Source organism: Cervus elaphus, chromosome 29 (assembly GCF_910594005.1).
Source record: "Cervus elaphus chromosome 29, mCerEla1.1, whole genome shotgun sequence".
NCBI classification, from domain to species: domain Eukaryota; kingdom Metazoa; phylum Chordata; class Mammalia; order Artiodactyla; family Cervidae; genus Cervus; species Cervus elaphus.
The window spans coordinates 25261219-25275833 of NC_057843.1; the positions used below are offsets into that span (position 1 = coordinate 25261219).

Sequence of the window (14615 nt, forward strand, 5' to 3'; positions counted from 1 at the left end):
AAATCAAAGAAAATGGACGTTTCAGAAGAAATACAGCCCTGCTAACACCTTGATTTTAGTCCAGCAAGACCTACTGTAGACTTCTGACTCTCCAAGAACTATAAAATAATTGTGTGGCTTTAAGCCATTAAGTTTGTGGTTATTTGTTACAGCAGCAACTGGGAACTAATACAACCTAAGAATATGTTCAAAATCATAAGCCATTATTTATATATAAAAATCCATATATACATATATATATATATAAAATGCAGATTAAACAATGACGAAATACCACTACACACCAGTCAGAATGGCTAAAATAAAAAATACTGACAATATCAAGTGATGGCAAGAATGCCGAACACAAATATGCAGATGACACCACCATTATGGCAGAAAACCAAGAGGAAATAAAGAACCTCTTGATGAAGGTAAAAGAGGAGAGTGAAAAAGCTGCCTTAAAACTCAAAATTCAAAAAAATAAGATCATGGCATCTGGTCCCATCACTTTATGGTAAATAGTTGGCGGAAAAATGGAAACAGTGACAGACTTTATTTTCTTGGCTCCAAAATCACTGTGGATGGTGACTGCAGCCATGAAATTAAATACATTTGCTCCTTGGAAGAAAAGCTATGACAAAACTAGACAGCGTATTCAAAAGCAGAGACATCACTTTGCTGACAAAGGTCTGTCTAGTCAAAGCTGTGGTTTTTCCAGTAGTCATGCATGGATATGAGAGTTGGACCATAAAGAAGGCTGAGTGCCGAAGAATACTGATGTTTTCAAGCTGTGGTGCTGGAGAAGACTCTTGAGAGTCTTATGGACAGTAAGGAGATCAAACCAGTCAGTCCTAAAGGAAATCAACCCTGAATATTCACTGGAAGGACTGATGCTGAAGGTGAAGCTCCAATACTTTGGTCAGCTGATGCAAAGAGTGGACTCACTGGAGAAGACCCTGATGCTGGGAAAGATTGAAGGCGGGAGGAGAAGGGGACAAGAGAGGTTGAGATGGTTGGATGGCATCACCGATTCAATAGACATGAGTTTGAGCAAACTCTGGGAGGGACTGTGAAGGACAGGGAAGCCTGGCATGCTGCAGTCCATGGAGTTGCAAAGAATTGGACCCATCTGAGCAACTGAACAACAAAAATCCTTAAGTAGTCAGAAGGCATTGTGTTATAGTTTCTTAATTTCAACAGAGGCTTTTTTCCCCCACTTAATGTTGCATAAGATAATGACACATCTTTCAATCAATGGTGTCTTGGACTCAAAGAAATGCAGTTTACCCAGCAGGGGATATACTACCATGGTCCATGTCATCCTCATACCCAGCCAGACTTCTTGCTCTTATTATATCCAGTTAGACCCACTATAGTCTATTTTCAACAGACCATATAGAGTGATACTTTAAAACATAAATCAAATGAAGTCATTAAAAGTCTGCTCAAAACCTTCCTGTAACTTCTCATCTTATTCAGACTAAGAACCAAAGTCCCTATAAAATCCTACAACATCTGTGCCATTCTTCATCCCACCTCACCGTTGTCCTGTCTTCTTCTTTTCCTATAGTCTTCTTTAAACTCTCTTTACTTCAGTTACATCAGCTTCTCTGCATGTCAAGAAATATGTCAAGAATGTCTCTACCTCAGGACCTTTGCACATGCTTTTGTCTATGCCTAGAATTTTCTTCCCCTTCCTTGTGCATGGTACTCTATCTGTATTTCCCTCAGATCCTTGCTCAAAACGCCATCTTATCAGCGAATGTTTTCTTACTAACCTATGCAAAATTGCAATTCCCTCCAGTACCTTTGGCTGCCAGTCCATCCCTATCTCTAGCTCTTCTCCTACTCTGTTTTATTTTTTTCTATGACTTTTCTATGTTCTACTTTTTTTCCTTCTCTGTTTTACTTTTTTCTATGTATCACCACATGACACATATACATTTAATTAATTTATTCATTTAGTCTCTTTGCCTGCCCCTAACACTAGTAAGTAAGCCCCAAGAGAAAAATAGACTTTGGTCTGTTTTGCTCTTTCCTGTGTTTCCAGCACCTGTAACAATTCCTCAGCACATAGCAGGTACCCAAGAAATATTTTGTGCTGAATAAATGAATGAGTGAATTGCTGCTGAATGAATGAATGAGTGGCTTGTGAGTATAGCCTGAAGTCAGATACAAAGTGAAATTTCTTTCGAGTTTTGTGCTTTTTCTAAAAAAATTCATATGTATTTTTTACTTGACAATATTAGGCCTGTCTTTTATTATAAATATCCTTTATCTCAATATCTTTGAGCCAGCATGATAACCCCAGAATATATTTACTCATAGCCATTATAAATCAGCATAAGCAGAGTCTGAGAGAGAAAGTTAGGTATTAGGAGCTTCATTGTATCTTGATATAATTTAGTTTACCTAGCTGTCACCACTCAAGGGAGATAGAGAGAGAACTTACAGATACTAAGATATTTTCAAAACACGCAGATACATTTGAGAGGTCTGCAAAACTGGAGACATCAGATTGGACAGGTACCCACTGCTATGTTTAAAATGGATAACCAACAAGGTTGTTCTATATAGCACATGGAACTCTGCTCAATGTTATGTGGTAGCCTGGATGGGAGAAAGTTTGGGGGAGAATGAATACATGTATATGCATGGCTGAGTCTCTTTGATGTCCACCTGAAACTATCACATTGTTAATCAGCTATACTTCAATACAAAATAAAAAGTTCAAAAAATTTGAGAAAAAAATAAGTTTTTAATTTCAAAAATCAAAAGTAAGTTAATATAAACTAAATTTGATAATTTTTTCATTGGGTTGGGGAAGTAGGGAAAAGTGATCTGGAAAAATGGAAAGGCTGAAGGCTCCCAGTAGACAGCCTTTTCCTTCAAAAGGAGGGCAAGAGTGCCTTGGTCCAGCTTATATATGTTTTCTGCATTTGTATTAGGTAATAATAATGCCTTTTATTACAAAGACGGTTTGGTTTTTATTCATCAGCAAATGGCAGCTACTTGATAAGCTTCTCCTACTTCTCCTTTTCCTTCTGGCACTTTCCACCATGGTCTTTCTCCACTCTCCTGTTTTTTTCTTTATTCCCCTGAGGTTTGATAACATACGGGGAAAATCTGGATATAAGTTCAGAAGAAAATGAATTCAATGTGGGGAGTATGGATATAAGGAGTTTGAAAAGATTGTGTGGCTGGCTTTTAGTGCCTTTTGGCAGAGCATAGGGAGAGACCTGCAGAACTCCTCCAGGCCTCACGGGTGCAGAGCCGTTCCCCTGGCTGGTACACTGGGCTCCGCAGAGTAGTTTCATCTCCCCTGCCTGTGGGTCATCTCACAGTCTGTAAATATACGGTGGAAGGTTCTTCTCGGGGTGGAGAAAACATAAACGAGGCAGCTTGTTCAGCATCTGCTATAGATTGTGGTGAGGTGCATGTATAGGCTGGGCTTTATTGATATAAATCATTTTGTCATGAGGCATCGGCAGTGCTAAGGTAAACGAATCAATCGCCTTTGGTCATTATGGATCATCATCGGCTTGTGTCTTATGTGATTTACCCACTGTTGGTTTGAATAGAGCACTGTTCGCTGAGGTATCTATCTGCAGACCTAGAGATGACTTATGGCTCTCAATTGGCTGCAGTTCATCCTTTCAGGGCTTCTCCAACTTTGTTCCAGTGACTCAGGCTCCAAAGGGCCCTGATCACCCTTTAACAGGAGGGTAGGGGGAATATCTATCTGAGCAGAGTGTGCAGGCTTTTCTATGAGGACAGGAAGGCAGAGGGATGTGAGGGAATAAAGGAAGAGGGAATAAAGGAAGGATTCTCATCATGAAAACATGCCCCTGGGAGTTACCCTACAGCAGTCACTGCACGAATGTCTGTCATCTCTTTTTGTGCCTAATGGAAGTCCTTAGATTCTTAGATAATAAACACTGATTCAATTATGTAACACCAATAATTAGAAAGACTTCAACTCTTTAGTATTCCTTGAAGAGCTCTATCAAAGTAACCTTTTATTTTTATTTTTCAATAAGAAATACTTTAGGGTTTTAATAAATTCTATACTTCAAAAAAATCACAAAGTACCTTTTAAATGTAATTATTTTTCTGCAAATATCCCGCCATGACTTCAGAGATTTACAAAAGAATTATGCCTCTATCCTCCTCTGGTTTTCATCTTCTAAATTGTTTAATTTTTCATCTTATAGAAGAACAAACACATGACCACAGGAAAAATAAATCTCACCTGAACGTACTACATCAATGTCTAACTTACTTTGCCCTTCATCATTCTTTCTGCTCAGGTCTTTTTTCCTTTTTTTTCTTCAGAATCACATTTTTCACTGCCTGAGGCGTGTTAGAAAGGGGCGAGTTCCCTAAGCTGGCATCTCTGATGTTTCATGCATTTAAAAGTTCCTAGTCTTTCTTCCCACCTCCTCTTCTTCCCCAGAGCCTAGTCCTTTGGGCAAGCTGCCTTTTCCTGTCTTCTCGGAATAGTTCTCCAGCAAACAGTGCTTTCTTTTTTTTCCCCCGGAACTACAAGTCCCTTGTAGTTTAAAGCCACAAACCCCCCACACATCAAGTGTTTTCCTCCAACTAGTCAACAAGTAAAGAGGACAAAACCATAGTCAGTGAAGAAATTCATTCTCGTTTCCCAAATCACAGGAGACATGTACAAAGAAGTCCTCATCAAGGATCTGTTGGAGGATTGCAGACAATGGCAAAATTGAGAAAATATGCCAAGAAAGGTCAAGTTATTCTAGAAATGGTGGGGTGGGGAGGGAGATGGGAGGAATGTTCAGGGACAAGAGGACATGGATAAACCTATGGCTGATTCATGTTGATGTTTGGTAGAAACCAACACAATACGGTAAATCAATCAACCTTCAATTAAAAATAAATAAATGTTAACAACCTTGAGTACAAGGGTTGTTTTATTTCTATCTCTATCTGCTACAGTGCCTAGAACAGTGAGTCACAGATGATCATGTATGGTTAAAATGATCTAGCTTGCTGGGTGAGTCTGTTGTTGGGTCAAGTATCTCGAGAACATACACCATCTACCCTAGGAGGACCCAGCTGGGCAGGCACTTAAAGTACCTCACCATAATCCATCTAACTGCTTTACAAACGCTCCGGAAACAGCAGAGTTTTGGACAATCAAGAGGAACAAATAAGTATTTAAGCTCTGGAATCAGACTCTGGGCTGACACTTTGGCTCTGATACTTCATAGCTATGGAACTCTGAGCAAGTCACGTAATCTGTCTAAGCCTCAGTTATCTCATTCATAACATGGGGATAAACAGTACCTTGCTACAAAGTTGTTATAAGGATTAAATGAGATGATCATGTAAAGTTCCAGGCACATACACATATAGCAGGCACACATGTATTCAGCTGCTACAGAGAGATTGGGACACAACAGTCTATAACTGGCTTCACATAATCACTGCCTAATATCCATTCTGGAGGCACGTGTGATCAGCACTGATCCAAGGTCACTTTGTCAGTGAAGACCATGTGATTTCACAGTGGCAGGAGAGCATTTGTTCTAATCTGCCCACTCTCTCTGCTATTCTGCCAGGCTATGAATCAGTGAGGAGTCAGGATGTAGCCTGTCCTCATGCTGGATAGCAAAGCTCATTCTTGTTGAGTATATCTAGATCTATGCCTAATTTCCTCCTAATGTGCCTCTAAAGCAAAGGTTTCCTCTGTGGGATTACAGTGGGTGACCTGACCTGTCTTACCTAAACTAATCCACAAAGAAAGAATCTAACTCTCTTCCCACAGGGTTTTCATATTTGGCTTCATTTGGTTGGAGATGTCATTCCCTAATTGCTGCAGGAAGCTAAGCCAGGGGACTATGACAAATCAGAAGGCCCAGAGATGGCCCCATCTCTGGAGTGTCTTACGTTTGGTTGCGGTGAGCTGGGATTTATACTGCCCGCGGACCAGCCTGCAGGTGGACCCATCTCCGTTGCAGACTCCACAGTTATCCTCCTTGATGGTGCTTCCCAGCTGATGATCGCAGCCAACAATCTAACAAAAAAGAGAGATGTGTAATTTAACCCAGTGCCTACTGCTAAAGGGATGCAGGGTGGGGCGCATCATCATTCAGTCAGCCTCCTTCATCCTTGAGATGAAGATAAAGATGAGATGAAGATCCATTCCGATGACAGAAACCAACCTGGAATTTGAATCAGGCAAAGAAGGCAAAAATGTAGCATGGGTAAAGACATTTTCATAGTTCAAATATACTGAAATATACAAAGAGAAAGAAAGATGGGAGGGACAGAGGTGAAAGGGAGGGATGGTGGGTGGGAGGAAGAAGAGAAGCAGAAGCAGAGAGGAAGACCCTGAACTACTAATATTATAGAACCTCAATTCCAAAATAATTTCTACTTTCAGTAAATATGCTTCACCCAAATCACAAAAAAATGCAACTGTGAGATAAATGTAGCAGGAAAAATGTTGTGAATAATCTCTATGTTAGTCTATAAGTTCCTTAGAATGTAAGATGCACAGAGGTGGGGTTCTGTATCTTGGCTTCATTGAGGTTTTCCAAGCAACTAGAACAGTGCTTGGCAAATTATAGGACTTCAATAAGTGTTTGCTAACTGATAATTAAACATACTCCCTTTTCTAGCTAGCACTTCAACCAAGAAAACAGAAACAGAAGCACAGAATCAGCCGACAGAAACAAGGCTGGCGTGCATGCGTGTGGTGGAAGACGAGGGTTGACCCAAAGGGCAGCAGAGATAGCCCACAGTGAGTGCCTGCTGTTGCCTGGCCCTGTCCTGTATCAGGCCCAAGACACACATCTCATTCATTCTCAAGACAATCACGTAAGGTATCCCTGTTTTATAGGTGAGGTCATGAATCTTACCAAGGTCACTCAGCTAATAAGCAGCCGAGTTCTAAATGCATCTAATAAAACATTTGTGCTTTGTCCAAACCAGGCTTAACAAAGTCAGAAGTCTTCATCACTTATGTGGGCAAACTCATTTGTATCCTTAATCTTTTCTTGGCAATGTTCAAGTTAAAAAAAATTCAAATCCAGACTAAACTACAGCAGTTGTATCTTGACAGTTCCAGTGAAATCTAATACCAAAAGACTTATCCTACTCCTAAACTACTTCAACTACTGTCATGGGCAAAAAAGATAAGAACTGTAGAGACATTTGAAGGAGCTTATCTCCACAATGTCCCCACAATCCAGCCTGTCTTTCCAAAGTTTGGTTGTTAGCATGAACTTTCTTTGAGGATTGATTTTTATTTTTTTGTACCTCCAACTAACAATTGCAAACATATGTTTAGGCAAAGGCTTGAAAAGCACAACTATGTAATACTGTGCTGTCTATGTGCTACATTTAAAAAATGTAGTTATGTGTACCTCTTCCCTAAAATCATATAGACATCTTTAAAAATAGATAATAAAACAACAACTCCTTCAGTAATTCTATCAGTTTTGAAATGTAAAGATGTCAGGAAAATGCAGTGCCCAGTTCTCAAGTGGGGAGTGAAGGAGTTGGTTCCATCTTTGGAGTGTTCACTGTGGTCAAGCTGCAATTGGCCTCAATATGTTCAGAAGCTACAGTGAGGCCATTTCAGAATTTATGCCAACTTCATCCATGTAAAGCCCAGCATGTAAAGCCCAGCTTAAGACTTCTTTGATGTGCTTTCCTATAATCGCTGTGAAATTATTTTCAAAATTCTTATCTGTAAATGAACCCACATAGGAGCGGAGCAACTCTGCCTTGATTCTTATATTTCAAGGACAGTGTGAAATGGAGTGCAGAAGTAACTTATTTGCAAAGACATAAAAAATATTCAACCATTCAGCCAATAGTGATTGAAGTTCTGTTTTGAGCCAGGCACTGTTCTGGGAGCAAAACCCAATGGTGAGTTCAAGGACATATGGATCCACCCTCATGGGACTTAAAATTTAGTGATGGAGGCCAATATTACGCAAATCAACACACACATGCAGAATGTAAATGCAGAGTGATAATTATGATGAAATCTATAAGACACAGATAATAGGATACTATGAGAGCATAAATTATGGATAACTTGATCTGTTTAGAAAGGCCAGAGTAGGAATTCTCTGGCAGTCTAGTGGTTAGGACACAGATTTTCAAGGCCATGGACCTGGATTCAATCCTGGCTGGGGAAGTAAGATCCTATATGCTAGAGAAGATTTTCCTGAGGAAAAGTCTTTTGATTTGAGAACTGAATGAGTCAGAGTTAACTAGACAAAGGGGAGGTGTTGCCATAAGGCTTACTGCACTTTTTCACTATGCCTACATACTAGCTAAATAAAAAATATGCAAAAATCAAAGTTGGCAAAAAAAAAAAAAAAAAAAAAGAAATCAAGACTGGATTTGACACCTAAAACAAAGACAACAGAAATAAAAATAAACGGCGGGGGGGGGGGGGGGGGGTTACATCAAACTAAAAATTTTATGCAGAGCAAAGGAAGCAATTAACAGAAGGAAAAGGTAACCCATTTTCTCCCATTGAATGGGAGAAAATAACTGTAAATCATGTATCTGATAAAGGGTTAATATCAAGAATAAAAGAACTCATGCAACTCAACAGAGAATAAACCAAACAACCAAATGAAAAAATGAACAGAGGATCTGAATAGGCAGTTTTCCAAAGAAGATATCTAGGCGTACAAAAAACACATGAAACGATGCTCAACAATATTCGCATAGCAAGGGCAAAATAAGATATCATCTCATACCTATCAAAAATACAATAAATAAGTCTTGGGGAGGAAAAGGGAACCCTCATGCACTGTTGGTGAGAATGTAAATTCTTGTAGCCCCTATGGAAAACAGTATGGAAGTCCCTCAAAAAATTAAAAATAGTTCTATCATATGAACCAGCAATTTCACTTCTGGATATTTATCCAAAAGCAACAAAATTGCTGTCTTGAAAAGATATCTGCATCCCGTTTTTCATCACAGCACTATTTACAACAGCCAAGACATGAAACTAATCTAAGTGCCTGTTGACAGATGAATGGATATCTACCTGAAAAGAAGGAAATTTGTTATTTGCAACAATATGAATGGACCTTGAGGGCATTACCTTAAATAAGGCAGACAGAGAAAGGCAGTATCATATGACCTCAGGTACACATGGGATCCAAAAACAAACAAACAAATGAAGAAGCAACTCATAGATATGGAAGCTAGATTGGGAGTTGCCAGTGGTGGAGGTTGAGGCTAGGTGAAATGGGTGAAGGTAATCAAAAGGTACAAACTTCTAGATATAAAATAAATAAGTCATAGGGATGCAATGTACAGTATGATTACTATAATTAATAATATTGCATCATATATTTGAAAGCTTCTAAGAGAGTCAATCTTAAAAGTTCTCATCATAAGAAAAAATACTTTTAACTATGTGTGGTGATGGATATTAACTTATTGTGGTGAACATTTATCAGTATATACAAATATTTTATATTTTGTATGCCTAAAATTAATATAATATTATGTCAGTTATATCTCAAAAGATATCAGAAGACTACAGTACATGATTGCCTTAGTAGGGTTGAATCCTTTGAGAAAATATGGCAACCTTAATTTATGTAGTAATCAAAGGATCATTGACCCTAGTGTTCTTGTTTGGGGTTGAAGAGAGACAATCTTAATCTTACAAGATACTCAGCTCTGTGGAAGATCAGTGAGCATGGGAACTTAAATTCTCAGGTATCTCAAACCTAAGGAGGTGTACTCAAAGAAATTTCAGGTTTCTCAAAGGATTTACTTTCTCTGGAGAATTTTTAATGAGATTTGATATCTCTAAAGGAGCCAGAATGGAGATAATCATGAAAATCTCTCTCTAATACTAAAGATTTCTTTTGGTTCCACAGTCATTTTAAGAAAAGAATAATCCAGCTTCATTGATCCAAAGTAACTGTCATATTAGGAATAGCTAAATAGAAGGTGACATATTTAAGGGTAACTTGGCCAGACCACAGACTTAGTGTTCCCAGTGTGGGTTTATGGACCCTATGATATGAACCAAGTCAGTTCTAACTGGTCTTTGTTTAACTTCAGAATTGAAAAGACAAACATCTCTCTGACACAATAGTATATTTTTTTTCTTTCTGTAGCAGTTCCTTTTTAAGATGCCAAAGTATTCTAACTCAATTATTTTTAAGATGTGGAATACTTTATCATCAGATAAAATGTTCTTATTTTGATCCAAGTGGAAAGTTAATTGCAGTTGCATCAGGAAAATCATTGTGGACATAGCTCAATCTGTTGATCCTGAGTAACTGTTAATTAAAAGTTAGTTAAACTGTTATGACATAAACCAACACAACATTGTAAAGCAATTTTCCTTCAATTAAAAAATAAATTTTAAAAGGTGCTGTCATTAATAATAGAGATAAAATAAACAGAAATACAGGAAAAGGCTCAGTTGGCAGAAATAATGCCAGACTTCTCCGTGCCTTTGCATACACTGTTGTTTCTGCCTGGCATGCTCTCCCGATTCTCCATTTGGCAAATTCCTATTCATCCTTCAAATCCCAAATTAGCTGTCTCCTCCTCAAAAAGGCCTTTTGCAGATTCCAGAGTTAAGGACCTTAATGGTCTATGATTCCTCAGCCTTTTGTTCATAATTCCATGGGCTTCCCTGGTGGCTCAGCGGTAAAAAAATTGGCCTGCAATGCAGGAGACGTGTGAAATTTCATCCCTGGGTCGGGAAGATGCCCTGGAGGAGGAAATGGCTACCTACTCCAGTATTCTTGCTTGGAGAATCCCATGGATAGAGAAGCCTGGTGGGCTACAGTCCACGGGGTCACAAACAGTCAGACACCACTGAGAAATTGAGCATACACACACAGATACCCAATTCAAAGAATACATTTCTTATTGGCTATATCACCAAGTTGCAACTAGTGAAATAAAAGTGAGAATGTTATGTGGAACTTCTGGAAAGGCTGCCTTACAAGAAGCTGACTTAGTTGGAGAAGGACCCTTCTGCCTGCCTGCCTTTCTGCCTTTCACTTTCTTGAAAAATGAGACAACCTTGAGAATGAAAGGATGGCAGAGCAGAGAGAAAGAACGAGCCCAGTTATGGAACCCCACCCTGGACAGATTATGTTTTGACTTCTATTTTTTTTTCTTTTTCTTTTGGTGAGAGAGTAAATCCTTTATGAGTTTAAGCCATTATTAATTGGGGGTTTCTTTTATATATTCTCAATTCAAACAATTGTATAACATTTTAAGTTTAATCTATTAACACGTCTGTTTCCATAGCAGATCATGTGCTGAGAGCCCCTGTTTTATTACCTTTCTATCTCTGCTGGTTAGCACAACGTTTGGCATTTGTGATGCACAATAAATGTCAGTGAATCAATGAAACACACAGCATCAAACATAATGGTTTGCTCATAATTCTCGTGTAGGTTACAGATAAGCAACCTTAGACTGCAGTCACTGATGACATACATGTATACAAAAATGTATATATATGTATGTGTGTTATCATATATCTGTGTATACAGAGAAACAGATATACTATAAATGACAACTAGAAACTAAATCTTAACCTCTGTCCTGGTGCATGAACAACAATTACTGTGAAGGACTAGTACTTTTAAGAGACTCATGTGCACCTACACTCATTATTAATGAAACGTCATGGAAGGCAACGTTCAGGTCACTGAGTTCCCAGACCCACCCCATTCTGGACAAAACATTAAAGTGAGATAATGGCCACTCATAACTTTGGGCAACTGCATGGAATATCTTGTTAAGGGTGGAAAACTGAGTATTTTGGCCTAATTCAGCTTGTTGATATTCTGCTACTAGGTGTCAGCTTCATGGTCTAACTTTCTCCCCATCCAAAATGATTGACTAGTTTTGCTTTAACAAAAGAAACAAAACTTCTGTCCCAGGTGATATAAAAAGCAAGAAGCTTCCAGATGTGTTTGTTGTTTAGACATCATCGTCACCTTTTGTTTGTCTGTCTTGAATGCATGCTTTTTGTATACACTTGTGTAAACACGGGCTTCCCTGGTGGCTCAGATGGTAAAGAATCTGCCTGCAAGGCAAGAGACTTGGATTCAATCCCTGGGTTGGGAAGATCCCCTGGAGAAGGGAATGGCTACCCACTCGAGTATTCTTGCCTGGAGAATCCCATGGACAGAGGAGCCTGGTAGGCTACAGTCCATGGGATCACACAGAGTTGGATATGACTGAGTGACTGACACTGCATATACATGCGTGAAGACAGACAGTTCTTCGTCTCTTGAGGGGAACACATACATTTAACATTGTTGGTTTTTATTCATTTTTTTTTCTTTCAGGATTTACTACAGAGAGGGGAGAAAACCCTTCCTGAACAAAAAATTAGAACTGTAATACCCAGTCCAAGTTGGCAACCAGACTTTGAGCATGACATGCAGATTTTAGGCATCAGGCCTGCAGTATGTGGTGACAGTATGCTTCTTTGCTCACCTCACATAGCTGATAGCAAGTGAACAGGCAGAACACAAGCCTGAAATTCTCTAGACACCGAAATATGTATAATAAAATGTCTTCACTAGGAGCCACAAGAGAAAGCGAGATCACGGCATGGATAATTTGGAGAATGTAAATAAACACAGTCCATAAGCAGATACCATTCCTCAGAACGACATGCTCTGATGGGTTCATACTGGCCCCATTTCAAATGGTTTCCCGTAAGGGCCTCAACTTCTAGCATCAAATACTGAGCCAGTGATGTCAAGCTTTTCTTGATCCAACACCATGAGGTAAGAAATTTTTAAATCCCTTTATTTTCAGCACTGGGAAAGACAAATATGGAAAATGAAACTCTGCAAATCTGATCACAGCTGCTCTTACTTATAATTATTTAATTCGGATAGACCTTTAGGGGAGAAGAGTATGCTTTACATATAACTCATTTACTATCTATCTATGTCAATAGGGAAAATAGTAGATCTCCAACCTAGCCTTTAAAAGATTTAGACATTGGTTTATGCTTTAGCTTTTTATAAAATGTTATAGCACACACACACACACACACACACACACACACACACACACACATATATGATACAACACAATAAAATTTAAAACAAAAAGAGAAAATAGGGCAAAGGTAAAAATAAGGGTCAAAAAGCCAGAGATAAATTTGCATTGATGTATGGCAGAGATCACCACAAATTTGTAAAGCAATTATCCTCTAATAATAATAAAAAAGCCAGAAACGAGAACCACATAAATGCACATTGTTAAGTCCTATACACTTTCTAGATAGGGGTCATGGGTCTGAATGTGACCTTCCTAGAAAAGAGGAAAACATGAGCAGTTACAAGGGTTATAGCATCTACTGGATCTTTTAGAAAATGTGTAGGATAATATGCTATTTACAGTGGACTCAATAAATATTTGTGTAATGAATGAATGACAAACTGGTATAGGAAAATCATAATAACTCAAAGTACTGAAACCCTAGATATGTATCTGCTGTGAATTTTCTGAAAGGCAATGTCATGTAACAATGTCCCAAGAACATCTGAGCAGATAAATAAAAGAAGTTTCATAAAATTGTTTTTTCAGTAACCACTGATGAACCCTAACGGTCAGGGAATGTTTGTTAAGAGCAAATCTTAAGAAACAAAAACAAATCATCCAGGGATAGAGCACTGTGATGGTCGACTTAATCTAAGGATAGACTTCACAGCACTTAGAGTACGGCCTGTAAAATACGGCACATGTGCAGCTATTTGTCCTATTTGCAGGATCCGTGGCAGATATTGCTAACCAACTGCAGTGCTCTTTGCTACTTATATGTGGCCCATGATCCTCTATGATACTGTGATCTAGAAGCCAAATTCATTAGACTGCGGCTGTCTTGCAAGACGACCAAATCAATTTACTATTCCAGAGTTAGAGAAAGGAATTGGCTATCTTTTCAATAATCTCCACAAATATTTCTCTTATGATGAACATTTTCTGAAGATATGAATGATTTCAAGGACAGATTTTAATGCTGAGGTTCAGGAAAAATAACTTCCCTAAGTTTACATGGCTGGTGGTAACTAACAAAACCAAAATTCCAAGTTTGGATTACTGATTATAAGTTATACTAGGATGCCAATGAACCATGGAAAGATACACTAGTCAGTATTTAAAATGGCAGTGGTGATAACAAGGTTGAACATTCACTCACCAAGATTATTGCCTCCAGAGCCAGACTTATGTGTAGGGGTAAATGGAAGGCTTTATCTGTAATATGACTTGGCAGCATATTTAGGAAGTAAATGGGAACCACTTATAATCTATACTTGTGTTCCACACCTCTCCAATACAAGAAAACAGCATCTCTGGTCATTCATGAAGATGCTAATAGTGGTCCATAAGCTATGGTTAATATTTCCAAAAGCCTAATGGAAATAACTTTACCTGAAACAAAACCGCATAAGGTCCTCCAAACCTCAACCATCTCATCATGTAAATAAACTAAATCCTGATGATCTTTATTGTTCTTATTTTAACATTTTACTTAGGTCTTTAAGGCATAAAACGTAAAAACGTATTATTGCTTAATACATGCAGTCTTTTGAGTTGTTGGAAACTTACAAAACACA

At 38.5% G+C, this 14615-nt stretch overlaps 1 protein-coding gene across 4 annotated transcripts in view; it reads right to left on the reverse strand.

The window, feature by feature from the left end:
• Nucleotides 1-14615, reverse strand: part of ADAMTSL1 (ADAMTS like 1) — a 1078174-nt gene that overhangs the window by 305802 nt on the left and 757757 nt on the right. For all 4 annotated transcript variants that reach the window (XM_043891080.1, XM_043891079.1, XM_043891082.1 and 1 more), the window contains one exon: nucleotides 5902-6028. In XM_043891080.1, coding sequence (XP_043747015.1) covers nucleotides 5902-6028 — 127 coding nt within the window. The remainder of the gene's footprint in view (nucleotides 1-5901; nucleotides 6029-14615) is intronic.